Raw genomic sequence first — 15950 nt, forward strand, 5'->3', positions numbered from 1 at the left:
GTGGTCTTGATTTATTTTTTATTGTTTTTCCCCATATGGCCCGTTTTTTTGTTTGTTTTTTGCCTCTCATGTCCTGTTTTTTATTTTCGTTCAACTGTTTTTTTCTCCCCTTACCCATGTCCCTTTAGGGGCTCTGTAGTTTTCTATACATCGTACAGTCTGATGACGAGTGATAGATTACACTTAAGAGGGTGATTTTTCTATAACAGAAGCTCCCTTGTCATAATAAACTCTGAGCTGGACGAGATCTTACTGGAATCTTGTACAACGTGATGATAAATAAAAGCAAACTGAAATAACACAGATTAAAACCGGGTTTTCCGAATTACTGTGCAGGATGACGTCCTGAGGAATACAACGAGGAGCTCACGCCATTGTCAGAAGATACAATTACAGTCACACACACACACACACACACACACACACACGCGCACGCATCACTTCAGTAGTGAGATGCAGAAAATGAGCCAAAACTTCCTCACATTTCTTGAAAGGCCCAGGAACATGAATATGAACAAGTACAGCATGCAGTCACTACGTCTCGCTGTGTCTTAACAAATTTAAATGCACAACCACTCAGTCTTGTTTTTTTTTTTTTTTTGGCGAGTCCAGTTTTGGCACGTGTTCCACAGGTCACTACTGAAAGTGATGGAGTGTATTCGCTGCGCTGTGTGAAGAAGGTAGTGGTTGTGTGTTAAAGGAAATAAAAAAAAAATGTTCAAATTAAACTTATAGTAATAATAATAATAGTGTATAACCTCCTCTGTAACAGGGAAATAATTTTAATTCAAACGGACATAATGTAACAAGGATATGAATACCAAAACAAAACTAAGAGATTTCTCCTTGTGGGGGAAGACGTTAAGAAGCAGAACGAGCGACGAAGCGGCGTCCTAAGGCCTGCCCTGCCAGCGTCCCGCCCATCGTTACAGTACAAAGATTCCCTGGATTCATGCAGACTGTAACGGTGGATGTGATGCGGATATGATTGTGTATGTATTAGGGATCATATAACGGATTGTCAAAATAACATTCTCCCATGAGAAAAGAAATAATTAATTTAAGCTGCAAATTAAACACGATACTTGAGTCTCTGTTTGACCGGAGAGGTGCCGACTGGCGCGCACAGCTTCTCCTCTGACGCGGCTCGGACCCGGTCCGCGGTGTCGGAAATCCGGTCCTGCTAAAGGTCTCCGGGTTTCTGGTTGCACGCGAGACACACTCGTACGGGATGATCCCAGCCGCGGGACGGGACGGCGCGGCGGTCGGGTGAGCAGCCGTCACACACGCCCTGTCCACAGGCCCGGCAGTGATGGATGGAGAGACGGGCGTTAAACTCGCGCTGGCACTGAGAGCAGCAACGGATGTCCTGGTCGGGAACCCAGTACGCCGGCCGCGCTGCCTCTTTAACCAGTCCTGGTGGGGAAGACGGAATGGGAATGTGCAGCATGAGTGGGGTTTCATGGTAGTGTAATACACAGCGTAAACAGTATTGTGTTAACCTGTTAATGAAATGACTGTTTCACACTAGAGCACTTAGTCGAAAGCGTGTCATATATATAGTGTGTACACGTGTTTGTGCATCTGTCTATACAGACATGCAAGAAGTAAAGACGCACTACGCGTAGTTGTATGAACTAAACTTGTTGTAAACTATACTTTGTTGATTTTTGCTTAGCAGCTTTTCAAGAGCAACAACTGGAATGACGTTGTTCTAAACAGATCTTAAAACAGCATGATGTCGTCTTTCAGAAGCCTCCGCTCATGATGTCGTGACTCTTAAACATTTTGCTCTTTTTCTTTTAATTTTAATTGAACTATAATCCTCTGAACCGTACAAAGAGTGATTTTTAACATTCCTATCTATTCTTCTCTGGGACAGTCTACCTCTAGGAATTGTTCCTTCTAGTCATGCTTAAAGATGGGCATGTAAGAAAAAAAGGAAACAAACAGTAGTCATAATATATAAAATGTTGCTGCATACATTTGATCATGAAACTATGGAGGGGTGTATTTACTTCTTGCAGGTTTCTGTACAAGTATATTGAAGCTGAAAAGTATAAGCTGACTGTGATTTAATTTGAGAGTAGACATATTTTCTGGTGGAGTCAGAGAAAACAACAGCTTTTATAGCTAACCATGTTAACCCCACTGTCGGGCCTAAAGCACGCCACCTACTGTACACTCTCTCAAACACAAGCTGCAGACCATCTGGACTTACAGACCTGCACAAGAGCATGTCTGAGGGTGTGCAAACTTTTACACTTGCTAATAAGCTGCTGTAATCTTTGTTAAAACAGAGAAAATTGTGTATTAAATGATACAAATTTTATAAAAACTAAAATAATACACTAAGCTAAAAATGGTTTTGTTGAAGTAAGTGTAATTGAGCTCTTTTCATGCCACAGTGACAAACAAACCAAGCCATAACTCAATGGACATCAAAATATAGTATATTATTGGTACAGGTCGTCCCCGAAGTTCCATTCCTGGAGCACGTTGTTCATAAGTCGGATTTGTTCTTAAGTCAGACAAGGTGCGTCTTATACACCTTTGACGCGAATATACAATGTAAATCATACCAATACACTTCACTTAATCTCTGTCCCCTTTCCCCACACAAAACCGTAACTGCGCCTAAGGAAATGAATCACGCCAACAGTGTTGCCTCTGCGCCTTTATATCGCGAGGGGAATCCTGGACGCCATTTTGTCTCAGAACTGTTTCGTTCTATAAACTCTGTCTTGTTAAGGATTTTCTGAAATTAGGATTATTCACCATCAGGAAAGCTTTACAGGACAGACATTTTCTATTATCATGGACTGATTTATTAAAAACACACACACACACATACACACACTATACCGGACTTTAGACATTTTATACATTCACTTACACCCCGAAAATATCGTATATAATTGTAAATATTGGTATCTGGTGCACTGCAGTTGTCTATTTTTTGTACAACACACATGAGCTACTTTCGTGATTTGTCTGCATCTACAAATGTTCAAAGAACCGCGGCCCGTTCATATCTGCAGAAGGTTGTAACTTGGATATTCGTAACTCTGGGACTACCTGTATATGTGTAACAACCTCCAGTTAGAGTTACACACCCTGAGCTGTGCTGTTTCATCTGTGTTAATGTGTTTGATTGATTAGTTCATTTATATGATCGTCATTCAGCCACTAATCCTCTTGTACTGGGTTATCGTGCTGTAACCATGTAACGATAAGGTATTTAAGTGTCGAGAGTGCAGCAACACGCACCCAGAGGGATGTCTATGGCAGTGACCACGGCTCCTAAAGTGTTCTGTACGGCCTCTCCCACTTTCCTGGCGATCAGCGTCCCGCTCTCCTCCTCCTCCAAAGCAGCGTCCAACAGCTCTGTTAACATTTACAGGCAGACAAATTTTTATACCGCATTTAATAATTGAATTGGGGTCTATTTTCAATAATGATCAAATATAATTTATCACAATATGCAAGTTTGCTGAAAAAAAAAAATGCCTTTAATTTTAAACTGTTAAAAATTTTCAAAAGTCCTGAATTAAAGCTAAAAGTTGACACTTTTAACAAATCTCAACTTCTTTCATTTTAAATCCGCCCTGTTCTCAAACAACGGTAAAAAACCCAAATCTGTTGTGTGTCCTTGTCCGAACACTTCTAGACCTGCCTGTATGCGTGTCCATATTCTCACCCTCTGGGATTCCTCGGTTTTGGAAGCAGGCGTCACACACCCTGACAGGGGCCAGACCCCATCCTCTCTCGGGTACGGGTCTGCTCTTAGACGAGCAGCCGTCACAGAAGCCTTCTCCGCATGCCCGGCAGTGGTGCTTCGTATCGCTATCGTTAAACACCTCGCCGCACTTGGAGCAGGTCTGCAGAGACATTTTTACCACAAGCCCAAATAATCATAATCAACACCATGTGACATATACAGGATATATATACTGTATATAATCTATGTCTGCATCTTAACCTGAACTGACCATTTACGGAAAGATATGGTGTATATTAAAACGTCTCGTGTCTAGACCAGGGTTTTTCCTCCATTTAATTAGCTAGAGGAGTTTTACAAGGTGGGATCAAAAAGTTTCAAGGCGAGTTTTGTAACAAACCAACAGATGAGTTTCAACGAGCTCAAGCCTTGAAAATATCGAAACCATTTGGCAATTTGAGTGCTTACAACTTACGAGTATGAGCGAGTTGGGTTTCCAGTAAGCCGGGGCGATCTGGTCGGTGAGCCAGGAAGTGACGGCTTTGGCGGGCTTGACGCTCAGCTCAGACACGGACTGGGCCATGTAGTTCACTCCGTCCAGTAGTCTCTGTGCAGCGTTGTTGTTGTCCTTCGAGAACCCGTTCGACTGCATTAGGGGAAAAAATAATCATCAGGTTGGTAAGCAGGAGTGTTTGCAGTGTCCTAGAAAACATTCCTAAAAACAAAACAAACAAAAAAAATCCCCTCACCCCTGGCCAAACGTGGTGTATTTCAGTACGGACCACGGTGTCCACCGGGTCCTGGTTCCCGTACCAGTACTGCCTGCTTCTGTAGATCACTGAACAGTTTGGACACTCAATCACATACCTGCAAAGACAAGCATTAGAATTTACCCTTCAGCCCTGACGCATCATCATCATCATCATCCAGCGCCACACTGTTCAATCTCAGGACTCACTCACCCAGACCAGGCATAAATGGCCAAACCAAACCAGGGCGAGTCTGAGGACGCTGTGGTCTTAGGAACCACGATCACCTCCTTACCGCTCTCGTAGCACGCCTACAAAGTGAAACAAACATACTGGACATCAGATCATATCCCTAAGCACCTGTGCAGAGAGGACACACAGTTAGAGGACCCAGCGCGATGTACCTTGCAGGTGTAGATGCGGTTGTCGTACTGGGCGGAGTAGCGGCAGCGGTGCTTGGCCTCGTGGCTCACGCCCTCCCGCAGGTGGTTCATGCTGTTCTTGCAGCCTGAGCTGAAAACCAGACCACAGCATGGATTAGTCTAGAGGTACAGAAGTCCAGAACAGGGTTTAGTCTAAAGCAGTGATTCCCAACCCTGGTCCTGAAGGACCCCTTGCACGTTTTACAGTTTTCTCTGCTCTGCTACATGCAGTTCTATTCATAAAATGGCTGATAATTAGCTGGTTAGTTAAATCCGTTGTGCTAGGAGCTCAGAAAACACCAAAAATGGTAAACCAGAGTTCCAGAGGTACAGAACTCTAGGGTGGGGTTTAAGCAAAAGATGCAAAAGTCCTGGGTGGGGATTACTCTAGAGGTACAGAAGTCTTTGGCAGGGTTTAGTCTGGAGGTCCAAAAATGTCAGAGAGGGGTTTAGTCTAGAGGTCCAAAAAGGTCAAAGAGGGGTTTAGTCTGGAGGTCCAAAAAGGTCAGAGAGGGGTTTAGCCTGGAGGTCCAAAAAGGTCAGAGAGGGGTTTAGCCTGGAGGTCCAAAAAGGTCAGAGAGGGGTTTAGCCTGGAGGTACAAAAAGGTCAGAGAGGGGTTTAGTCTGGAGGTACAAAAAGGCCAGAGAGGGGTTTAGTCTAGAGGTCCAAAAAGGTCAGAGAGGGGTTTAGTCTAGAGGTCCAAAACGGTCAGAGAGGGGTTTAGTCTGAAGGTCCAAAAAGGTCAGAGAGGGGTTTAGTCTGGAGGTCCAAAAAGGTCAGAGAGGGGTTTAGTCTGGAGGTCCAAAAAGGTCAGAGAGGGGTTTAGTCTGGAGGTCCAAAAAGGTCAGAGAGGGGTTTAGTCTGGAGGTCCAAAAAGGTCAGAGAGGGGTTTAGTCTGGGGGGACAAAAAGGTCAGAGAGGGGTTTAGTCTGGAGGTACAAAAAGGTCAGAGAGGGTTTTAGTCTGGAGGTACAAAAGGGTCAGAGAGGGGTTTAGTCTGGAGGTACAAAAAGGTTAGAGAGGGGTTTAGTCTGAAGGTACAAAATAGTCAGAGAGGTGTTTAGTCTGGAGGTACAGTAGTCCAGAGTGGGGTTTAGTCTAGAGGTACAGAGGTTGAGAGTAGGTTTTAGTCTAGGGTTACAGATGTTCGGGCGGGGTTTGGTTTAGGGACACAGAAGTCTGACGAGGGATTTAGTCTAGAGGTACAATACTCCTGAGTGGGGTTTAGTCTAGGGGTAGAGAAGTGCACAGCTGAGTCTAGCGATACAGAAGTCCGGGGCAGGTTTTAGTCTAGAGATACAGAAGTCCAGAGCAGGGTTTAGTGTAAAGGTAGAGAAGGGCACACAGTGCACACCAGTGCTGTTGATACGACACTCACCCACAACTCAGACAGATGCTGGAGCAGGTAAAATATTCATCAGGGAAGAAGGAGTTACTGGACAGGTGCTCGTCAGGGATCTCACCACTAAACCGCTCACTCAGGGCCTGATACAACACACACACACACACACACACACAAGACCTTATAGCCAACATTTCTTTCAGACTTGTTGTTAAAATTATTGTTGTAGAGTTTCAATCATGACTGACTAATGAAATGTTACTGCTGTGTAGTTATTATACAATAATTAGTTACTGAAATATAATAATTCTTTATTTAACTGTACAATGTATTGTAAATGCAATTAGTACTGCTGTTTTATGTTATTACTAATTACTGCAAAAAAAATCTGATGTTCTTGGTGCGGTTCCTGAAAATGTAGAAATGAATGAGAAACTCACATTGAGGGCTTTGTAGATGACGCTGGCGGTGCGTGGAGAGCGTGTGGTGGTGTTGTCCAGCTGCAGCTCCACGCTCCGCAGCAGACCGCTGAAGTCAGTCGGAGGGTTGTAGGTTCGAGTACCTCTGTACTGGATAGAGCTGAATGCCTCGGGGTAGAGGCCAAGCTTGCGGAAACGCTCCTGGAGAAGACGTTCTGCCGATTCGGAGGGCTTGTCTACAGGCAATATATATTTTTTTAATTAATTTTATTACATTTTTGTATTTTCCAGCGATTATGTTGATGTTTTAAAAAGTCACAGTAAGGTTGCTGATTTCTTTTAAAAACAGAAAACCTGATATTCCTGACCTGAGCCCAGTAATTTGGTGTGGACGGTTTCGTGAAAGATGATGACAGCCGGGCCCAGCGTGGAAAGTGGCACGTCCAGACCGCACCGGGCCGTGGTGGCTTTCAGCTCCTTGGTGAAATGCTTCAAATACGCGTCCGAGGCGTCGCCCAGGAACTTGAAGAGGTCGTCGTGCAGCCGGTCGGCGTGTGTGCGGTAAATCACCAGATCAGACACGGCCAGGACCTTCAGAAGGAGACGAATGCGCTGGCCCTGATTAGTTCCGGCTCCCAGGAGGCCCTCGGTGTCCACGACCACTACCCTGTGGAGCGGGTCCATGGCCGCCCACACGCCCACCGTGCAGGACTCCTGCGTAGGAGAAGTCCTGAACACCTCCCGGCCTCTGAAGAACGTGTGGTTGAGGGTGTGGGATTTGCCTTCGCCTGTGTTACCGAAGATGGACACCACCTTCAGAAGTTCATCTGGGGCGCAACCTAGTCTACTGACGAACTCGTCTGCGTCCTTTACCTGTTAACAAATCGAGCATCAACAGTCAAAAATTTTATTTTTAATTATTAATTTTATTAATTTTAAATTTTATCTACAATACTCTACAATATCCTGTGCTCTACTATACAAAGCCCCGTACCTGCATTTCCTCTTTCTCATCCACCAGAAGGAAGCTGTGCACTTTTTCCAGCTGAGCTTTCCCATCGTCTGCTTCTTCATCACCAGCGGTAGGGTTCTTTTCAGGTGCTTTGCATGGTGGGTAAGCGATCAGCGGGTGTTTCCTCTTGCTCACGCCGCTGTGCGTCCGCTTCTGACAGTCCAGGCATAAATTTATCTTGCAGCCCTGACAGCGCACCACGGCCCTGTGCCGGGAGCCGTTAGGCGGGCTGCCTGCGTGTCCTTTGCATTGGTCACAGAACGGTACGTGGCCCGGCGCTATTCGGACCCGGTCGTGGTTGCGCATGCGCTCCTGGCGGTGCAGCTCGAGCTCACAGCGTGTGCACTGCAAGCTGCCGCATTCATCGCACTCGTAGGCTGCTTCGTCCGATCCGCCGCACGCGTAACTCTCCTGACAGACCAGCGCCCCGTTTACACCCTTATCTCCGACGCCACTCATTTTGCCTCTAAACTACTGACGTCACGGGAGGAAGAGGACGTGACCCAAAGGAACGTCTACTTACTCAAGGGAAAAAAAAACTGTACCAGAGGATTAACCGGTCACCCTAAACCTTCCAGATCAATTCATTATAACATTTTTATCGATCAGGATATGTCAGCGAATTCAAGAGGAGTGTTTCAGAGCACCAAAATACAATTCAGAATTTAATTGAGTCAGTCAGCCTTGTTGATTGAACTGTTTGTTACAGACTTGACTTGTTTTTTTTTATTATTTTATTTTAAAGATAACGTGTTATAGTGAATATAGAACTATCCACCACATTTAAACAAAGGAAATAAGAAAGAATAATAATAATAATAATAATAATAATAATAATAATTCGGACACGGGTACAGGTTGTACCTTTCTTTATATTCTACATACAAGACTTCTGCTTGATTTGTTAGCGATGTTAGCTTTAAACGATCGATAAAGCAGCTAAACAAACAATCTAAGAAATCAAATGACAAAAAGAAATGTGGTACAACTAGAATAACTTGGTAGTGCTTTTTCACAACGGATAAATGAGAACGTAAAATGCAGAATTAGAGATAGTTAACAAACTAAATGTTTAGCTAGACGTAGCGCTAATTGATCGAGAGTGTAACTACTGAATAGAGAACAAACTGTAAAGAAGGTGACACTTGGCTAGCTTAATCCTCATTTAATTAAGATTTATTTAATATTTAGATTTATTATTGTAGCTAACCCTTGACTGGATTTGTTGTCATGGCAACTGATATTTTAGGTTAGCCGATGAGCGTAACTTCCATCAAATGAAACCACAAATTATATCTTTTTAATTCAATATTAAACTGAATACATAAATGTAGAAATAATTGAAGCAAGTTTATTTATGTATTCAATGTGTAATACTTAAAAAAAAAATGTTTAATTTATCATTTTTTTCCAACATTAAATATCTTGAAAAAACTAAAACTTTCCAGTTTGTACCAATTTAACAGCTTAGCTTGTTTTTTGTTTTTTATTACTATTATTATTATTTATTTTTTTTTACAAATTTTTATTTAGAAGTTATCTCCTGAGGGTAGAAAAAATAAGTTACTAAATCATTTATTAACCGAAAGTAATTGACCGGAAGTCGGACAAATTATGTAATAACGCCAGTTTGAACCTAACAATATAATAGTAATAAAAACAATTTTATATTTAGCAGTTATTCATCTTTAAAAAATTACTTCAATAAAATTATATTGTGTGGTAATTTTATCTCCTGGGGGGTTGGGAAAAAATAATTAACTAATTAATTATTAACCGGAAGCTTGAACGTAACAACAATACAATAGTAGCAATAAATTTATATTTAGAACTTAATTAACTTTAAATAAACTAAAAATTATATTTTCTAGTAATGTTATCTTTGAAGGTGAAAAAAAAACTAATAATATAAACCCGAAAATAAACCGGAAGTGGCTGACCGGAAGTCAGACTAAATTTACATAATAAAGTCAGTTTGAACCTAAAAACAATACAATAGAAATAATACGGTAGATATTATGAGGGGGAAAGTATCTCTTTATCTACTGTGTATACATTTAGACATATTTAGTTTTAATGTTAAATAAATAAAACTGTTAAATCACGCTATATATTTCTGAAAACAATATATAATATAATACAATAGCAGTCTACTTGTGATCTATATCTAAACACGTCCGAGGTGCATAACCAATTTTTAGCGAGAATTATTCGCAAATTAATCTTTTAATTTACTATTTTATTTTATTTTTAAATTGGGTTAAAACAGGCTGGTCGTGAGCGCTGTTGACGTCATCAGCTTTTGTTCGTTAAGCTTAGAAACATTAGCAATTGAATACGATGTTTACGGCTACACATCTATCTAATTAAATATATATATTTATTTACTCCCGTGCTAAATCTCGCTGTAAAGTGAAGTCTACGTTACCCAGATGATGAGGTTGTTACTGAGCTAGCAAAACACCAAAACAAGTGCTCTCCCAACATCGCGTTTTTCTGCAAGACAAGCCTCCGTGTGTAGCATAATACGCTGATTATTCACAGGAAGACGTCGACTATCTAAAAAAAACAAGTTTGTTAACAGATTTGTTTTAAAAATACACATAAATCTCTCTCCTCCCCGGTAGAATCTTGCTGCCAGAGATATTTTTCTTCCCCTAACCATATTCGACAAAATCCCACCCCTTACGCGATGATTGGTTGACCGTATTAGCTACTCGAATTATGATTGGATAATCGATTTGTATTAGCGGCGCTATACAAATTACCAGCCAATCGCTGTTGAGAAGGCGGGGTTTTATGAATACGGGTAGGAAAGAAGGGTTGCCTAGTCACATCAGCTGATCGAGTTGTTTTTGTCTAAAGGTCGAAGGTCGTGCGTCGCAAGGTTTCTCGGGATATGAAGTCATTTTACAGAGCTTGTTAAACATTTAAAAATAATTATACCTTTTAATTTCATTTAAATTTTAAACTTCACTTGGAATGATGTCATATTTCAAAATAAATGTGTTGCAAAATTAGTATTTTTAACCAGAATGTTAAGATAAGGGACATTTACATCCACGTACAACTCAGTTACCCAAAATGCAACGCGCTCAAGATTTGAAGGTCATGCTGCCATGTCTGTCCACGGATTTCTTTCTGCAAGGCTTTTTGTTTGTTTATAAACTTAATCTTTGAGGTTAATGATGCAAAACCTCAGTAATTATAAATAGTAATAGTTTTTAAATAGAAATATAGAAATAATAACACGAATTCTTTGTAGTTCTATAGGTTTTCTATCCAACATGGCTGAGAAGGAAGAGTTCAGAGACATCCATGGGAAAGCCATCAGACTGTCCTGCCAGGATTATTCAGCTTTCTGCAGAGAGTTCACCGTCAGCTCTGCTAAACTCTCTCTGGTCAGGGTGATGGTGTTCACCTGCGGCGTCTGGCTGCTCGCGTATGCTGGCTTTTATCTCACACAGGTACCCAGGTGCACTCACTGTACTCATGTTATAGAGTAACTCTCATCATGGTTTAGTTACAGAGAAAAAGTTTCTTCATTTGTGACATGATTTCCATCATTAAATATTTGTGAGTGCTGATATTAGCCAGTAACGGCACTGGGAAGTTTAACTACACACGTCACTCTGCAGTCACAGGAGTTCTACAGTTGATAATTATACTAACTGTCGGACGCAGTGTGGGTGAAACTAGGTCTGTACGGACTGTGAACTGGTCAGTAATCAGTTGGAATGGAAATTACTGTACCATTCACCTTGTCATACGATATTATTACAATACCTCAGTGCTAAATAAAACTACCATGATTTTATAAATAACCTTGATTTGTCAGATTACAGTTTTAACCTTTAAAAAAAGTTTAAGGAGTATTTAAATGTGTCCTGTTTCTTAAAACATCAAGTATTCTCGCTTAAAAAACCAAGCACAGCATTAAAACAAAACAAACTAACTTCAAACAGAGTTTAACTTAAAATTCAAACAAACAAAAAAGCTACATTGTTCTTGAGCAGCATGTATCTCTGTCATCCGCCATGATTGTTTTATTTGTTTTGATTGTTTTATTTTTAAACAAACTTGACCATTAATTTAATCGCACCACAAGGAATGAAAATGTGTGAATAGTTTAGAGTGCGCCACACGTAAGATCGTAAAGAAACAGCGATGTTTTACCTCCTCAAATACCTTCATAGTCTCACAACTCATTCACTGTGGTTTAGGTCTGTGTAATGAGTGGGTTTGAGACTAATCCGCTCACAGAGTTTGGAGAAAAAGGCAGATCAGAGGTTTCTGATTTTTTATAATGTTACACCATAAGAATGCATTTCTGTTGCGTCGCTCGGAAGCCTCTGCACTCGGGGCAGAATTATTTATAAACTATGTTTATTGTTTATGATTTTTTTTTTTCTTTTTAAATCACACAGGGATATGTTTTGGTGGAGAAAAATAACTGGTTACATAAAGAAACAAATCATAATCCTGGAATCAGAAACCTTTAAAATATATATATATTTTTTTAGCATTTGTATATAATGCTCAGCGATAACCCATGACATTAAGAAAAAACATGTGTGTCTGATTATATCGTAAGTGGTGCTCCATCATCACCAGAAACATGAAAAAAAAAAAATCTAATTGATTAATATAAAAAAAATATAAACCTCTTATTGATTGAGAGTTTGGACAAAATGTAATGTTTTGAGCTGTTGCTATAGAAACATGGTGTATGTGTGTCGTAGAACACGACGGTTCTATCCGGTGCCATCTTCGTGACGTTATTGGGAATGCTGCTGCACGTTCACTTCGTCAAGGTGGACCACGAGACGCTGCTGGTGGTCGGCTCGCTCGGCGTCCAGCTGTCCTCGGCGTACGCCTCGGGCCGCGAGAGCACCACCTTCATCGAGATGAGCAGGATCAAAGATATCGTCATCAACGAGGCCATCTACATGGTGAGGAAACGGGGATGTCGTTTAGAAGAACCGCCTCGGGTTGAGGGGGCGGAGCTAGGCATACAGTACGAGTGTTGTCAAAGTTTTTGATTGAGATTCTCAATAGTAAACATGATAAAAAACTCCTACAACTGGTGTCATGTGACTGGAAGCTCATAAAGGAGCTTGACCCTTTGGTTCTACAATCTTTGGTATCTGTTGTGCAAAGCGTGAAGAAATCCGTCGCATCAACTTCTGCATTGCAGGAGCTGTAGTACACTCGGAGGAAAGTGCAGTCCGCCCTCACCCGCATGCATGAGCTCATATATTACCTCGATTGGTCATTTTTTAGTATGATTGACAGGAGAAAGTCTGAGAGAGAGAGACAAGCCCCTCCTACCCCGAAACTATAATAATCTTTTCTTCTTTTCTTTTCAGCAAAACATCATCTACTACCTGTGCATTTTGCTGAAGGATCCCGCGGAGCCTGACGGAGTCAGCAGCGTCGTGCCGCTTTTCCAGGTTTGTACTGGTCTCACTCTCTCACTCACTGGTACTGGTTCCTCAGGAGGAGGAGGAGGAGCTGGGATTAGTGATGAAGACCATAATAATAAAAAAATAATTATGAAGTATAAACAGCACAGGGTTTCAGCTTTTTATCCTCTGAGCTTCTGATTAGCAGAAGGTTGCGAGTTCAAATCCTTCAGTCTGCCACAAGGTTCGTGTTCAGTTTTAGGAAAACAATCACCCTCCATAAACAGCTGCATGTGATCGATTTTAATCTTAAGCCATTTCGAGCTGTATTTAGACGTTGAGAGCAAAAAGTTTATGCACCCTAAGGTTTTACATTTAAACCTTTTTATTTCATAGACAAATTAAGATTTTTTTCCCTTGTTATCTAGTTTTGACTAAAGACCTATCTATTTCTTGGGTATTTGGCTTAAGACCTCAAAAAATTAGTGAAAACCTTCCCAAAAGTGTTAGACTGATGGTACAAACATCTACATTTACGATCCCCTAGTCCAGAGGGACTTACATTGTTATCTCTTTATATCTATATCTGAGTAGCTGAGAGTTGAGGGCCTTGCTCAGGGACCCAACAGCGGTAGATTGGTGGTGCTGGGGTTTGAACCTGCGACCACTGAACTACTCCTGCCCCTTCTTCTTACCCCGCAACCTGGAAACATTGTTTAAAGAGAGGTCTAATGGTGGAAACTTTAAAGCACTTTTGTAAGTCGCTCTCGATAACAGATTAAATGTTAATGTTCCACATCGTTCCTGTTATTTTTTTCCCCACGCTCTGGTCATGTCCTCAGTCTCTCCGTGTCCCTGAGGAAGACTCAGACGTCCGGTCAGCCAGTTGTATCCCAGGGGGTGCCAATACTTAATACTCAATCTTTGAAACTTTAATGAAATTAAAGTGGAAGCTTTAATAGACCTTGTCACACTGCAGTGAGGGAGTATAAAGTCAATAGTTCAAATCATGATGATATTAAGCTCGAACTCTTATGATGTTTTATTTTATTTTATTAACAAAAATTTTAATCATATACTACATTACTTTACTCTTGATGGTTGTGATGTAATCGAGTCGCTCGATGAGAAGCTATAAGAGGGAATGCTAGCGGTTTGCGCTTTTCCGCCAGAGCTCGAAGCCGCAGCTGAGCTGCCTGGTGCGAGTCTACAGGAGCTGTCAGGAGATCATCGGACAGACGCCATGACAACATGGCGTCTGCTCAGGAGACGGAGGTAGAAACGTCACCGCGTCTGGTCCTGCAGCATTCCCCGAATCTCTCTCTCTCTCTCTCTCTCTCTCTCTCTCTCTCTCTCTTCATTATTTCCCTTCAGCAGAAAATCCTCTAACAAAAGCACGTAAAAAACGTCTGTCCGAGTTTCCACGTGAGCCGTGACTGAGAGTTCAGACTGAATCAGTCAGGAGTTTCCACTCCGTCAGCGCAGCCGTACACAGGTCGTATATAATGTTCACGTTGTGAAGGTTCTTGTAAGGAGATGTTTATGTTTACGTAGCAGGAATGGAAGGAGTCTCCAGTGTCAGCGCTGTTTAACAGTCAGAAATAAAACTGTAATGCTAATGAGATTTTTTCGCGTTTAAACTTTAATTTAGAAAGAAAGAAAGAAAGAGAAACTGATCAAGGTTGCGACTCTTCATAGCTGCTGAAACAAAAAGAAATGAAATTAATAAACTTAAATTAATAACAAATAAGAAAGAAAGAAGAGGGAAATAAAAAACGTGTATACCTCAGCACAAACAATACTCTGTGACTAATTATAATCATCCGCCATTTCAAGATGAATTTATACTTAGGAGCAAAAGTTTGTGCACCCTTACTTACCATTTATTATTTCATTTTTTTTTTTTTTTTAAAGAATTAAGGTATCATTTGATAATAAAATAAAAAGAATAATATTTATAAATGTGTGAATTTTTATTATAATATTTTTAGGTTGTCTGGTGTTTAGGTTTTTTTTTTTTTTTGCTTTAGGTCATTTCCTTCATGCTTGTTTCACAAATTTCAAATTTCTTTTTACACTCTTGATACAATCTTTTTCTTCAACTCTGTGAAAAGAAAGTGTTTTTTCTGGCTAAATACTGTATGTGTGTATGTGTTTTAAGTCATTAAACACCGTAATGAGTATATATAAATACATACACTACCGCTCAAAAGTTTGGACACCCCTTCTAACTCCAATAATCTCTTCTGTAATAATCTCCTTTGAACAGTTGAGACTGAGATGTATATCTGCTACTCTGCCTCTAATCTGAGATGCTGGTTGTTAATTGGTGATTTCTGAGGCTGGTGACTCTAAATGAACGTCTCCTCTGCAGCAGAGCTCAGTTTTGGTCTTGTTTTCCTGGGATGGTCTTCATGAGAGACAGTTTCATCATGGAGCTTGATGGGTTTTACAATCCACTCTGTTCTTGTAGGAACTGTTCCAGATCAGCCGAACTTCATGCCTTAGAATAACAACTGACTGTTCGTGTTGTTACTTTAATCCCAAATTCTATATGATTTGAAATCTCCAGTATTGTTGTAGAATGTAGAAAATTAATCATTAAACAAAAACAAAGAAATTTGCAAGTGATTCCCAACTTTTGAGCGGTCGTGTAAGTAAAAGATGTGCAAAAAATTTACTATTTATGCAACGGTCTGTAAAATAACCTTATTCAGAAAAACACTACCGAATTATTTTTTTTATATTATTTTTTTTTTATTATTAACTTTGCTCTAGAGCTGTATTATAAGTGTCTTCACTCTGAACCCAAGGGGGCGCCAACATATTTGTAAAAAAAAAAATTATTAATTTTTTTCTTTTACATTAACTAATAAAAA

The 15950-nt window shown here is 40.7% G+C and overlaps 2 protein-coding genes across 4 annotated transcripts; one reads left to right on the forward strand and one right to left on the reverse strand.

Annotated features, from left to right (window-relative positions):
- Positions 1-139: 139 nt before the first annotated feature.
- zfyve1 (zinc finger, FYVE domain containing 1) lies at positions 140-10318 on the reverse strand. 2 transcript variants are annotated; one of them, XM_053488924.1, is made up of 11 exons: positions 7649-10318; positions 7023-7527; positions 6676-6890; positions 6272-6378; positions 4875-4983; positions 4684-4781; positions 4471-4588; positions 4197-4367; positions 3701-3881; positions 3271-3387; positions 140-1416 (listed from the first exon to the last, which is right to left on the reverse strand). In XM_053488924.1, the coding sequence occupies exons 1-11, from the start codon at positions 8123-8125 to the stop codon at positions 1184-1186; spliced, it is 2331 nt and encodes a 776-aa protein (XP_053344899.1). In that variant the 5' UTR covers positions 8126-10318; the 3' UTR covers positions 140-1183. The 2 variants fall into 2 exon arrangements, with proteins under 2 accessions (XP_053344899.1, XP_053344898.1); XM_053488923.1 differs by having other exon boundaries at positions 3677-3881.
- A 448-nt stretch (positions 10319-10766) lies between these two features.
- On the forward strand, positions 10767-14318 carry pigh (phosphatidylinositol glycan anchor biosynthesis, class H). Of its 2 annotated transcripts, XM_053488957.1 has the most exons (5): positions 10767-10847; positions 10932-11133; positions 12409-12618; positions 13036-13119; positions 14244-14318. In XM_053488957.1, the coding sequence occupies exons 2-5, from the start codon at positions 10954-10956 to the stop codon at positions 14316-14318; spliced, it is 549 nt and encodes a 182-aa protein (XP_053344932.1). In that variant the 5' UTR covers positions 10767-10847; positions 10932-10953. The 2 variants fall into 2 exon arrangements, with proteins under 2 accessions (XP_053344932.1, XP_053344931.1); XM_053488956.1 differs by having other exon boundaries at positions 10784-11133.
- The last annotated feature ends 1632 nt before the right edge of the window (positions 14319-15950 follow it).

Source organism: Clarias gariepinus, chromosome 27 (genome assembly GCF_024256425.1).
Source record: "Clarias gariepinus isolate MV-2021 ecotype Netherlands chromosome 27, CGAR_prim_01v2, whole genome shotgun sequence".
Classification (NCBI taxonomy): Eukaryota; Metazoa; Chordata; class Actinopteri; order Siluriformes; family Clariidae; genus Clarias; species Clarias gariepinus.

Excerpts from the sequence above, each read along its gene's own strand:
- zfyve1 (XM_053488923.1), bottom strand. The coding sequence starts at position 8,125 with ATGAGTGGCGTCGGAGATAAGGGTGTAAACGGGGCGCTGGTCTGTCAG. Across the intron at positions 7,528-7,648 it reads ATGAGAAAGAGGAAATGCAG|GTAAAGGACGCAGACGAGTT; the intron begins GTACGGGGCTTT and ends ATTTGTTAACAG. Across the intron at positions 6,379-6,675 it reads TCATCTACAAAGCCCTCAAT|GCCCTGAGTGAGCGGTTTAG; the intron begins GTGAGTTTCTCA and ends GTGTTGTATCAG.
- pigh (XM_053488957.1), top strand. The coding sequence starts at position 10,954 with ATGGCTGAGAAGGAAGAGTTCAGAGACATCCATGGGAAAGCCATCAGA. Across the intron at positions 12,619-13,035 it reads TCAACGAGGCCATCTACATG|CAAAACATCATCTACTACCT; the intron begins GTGAGGAAACGG and ends TTTTCTTTTCAG. Across the intron at positions 13,120-14,243 it reads GCGTCGTGCCGCTTTTCCAG|AGCTCGAAGCCGCAGCTGAG; the intron begins GTTTGTACTGGT and ends CTTTTCCGCCAG.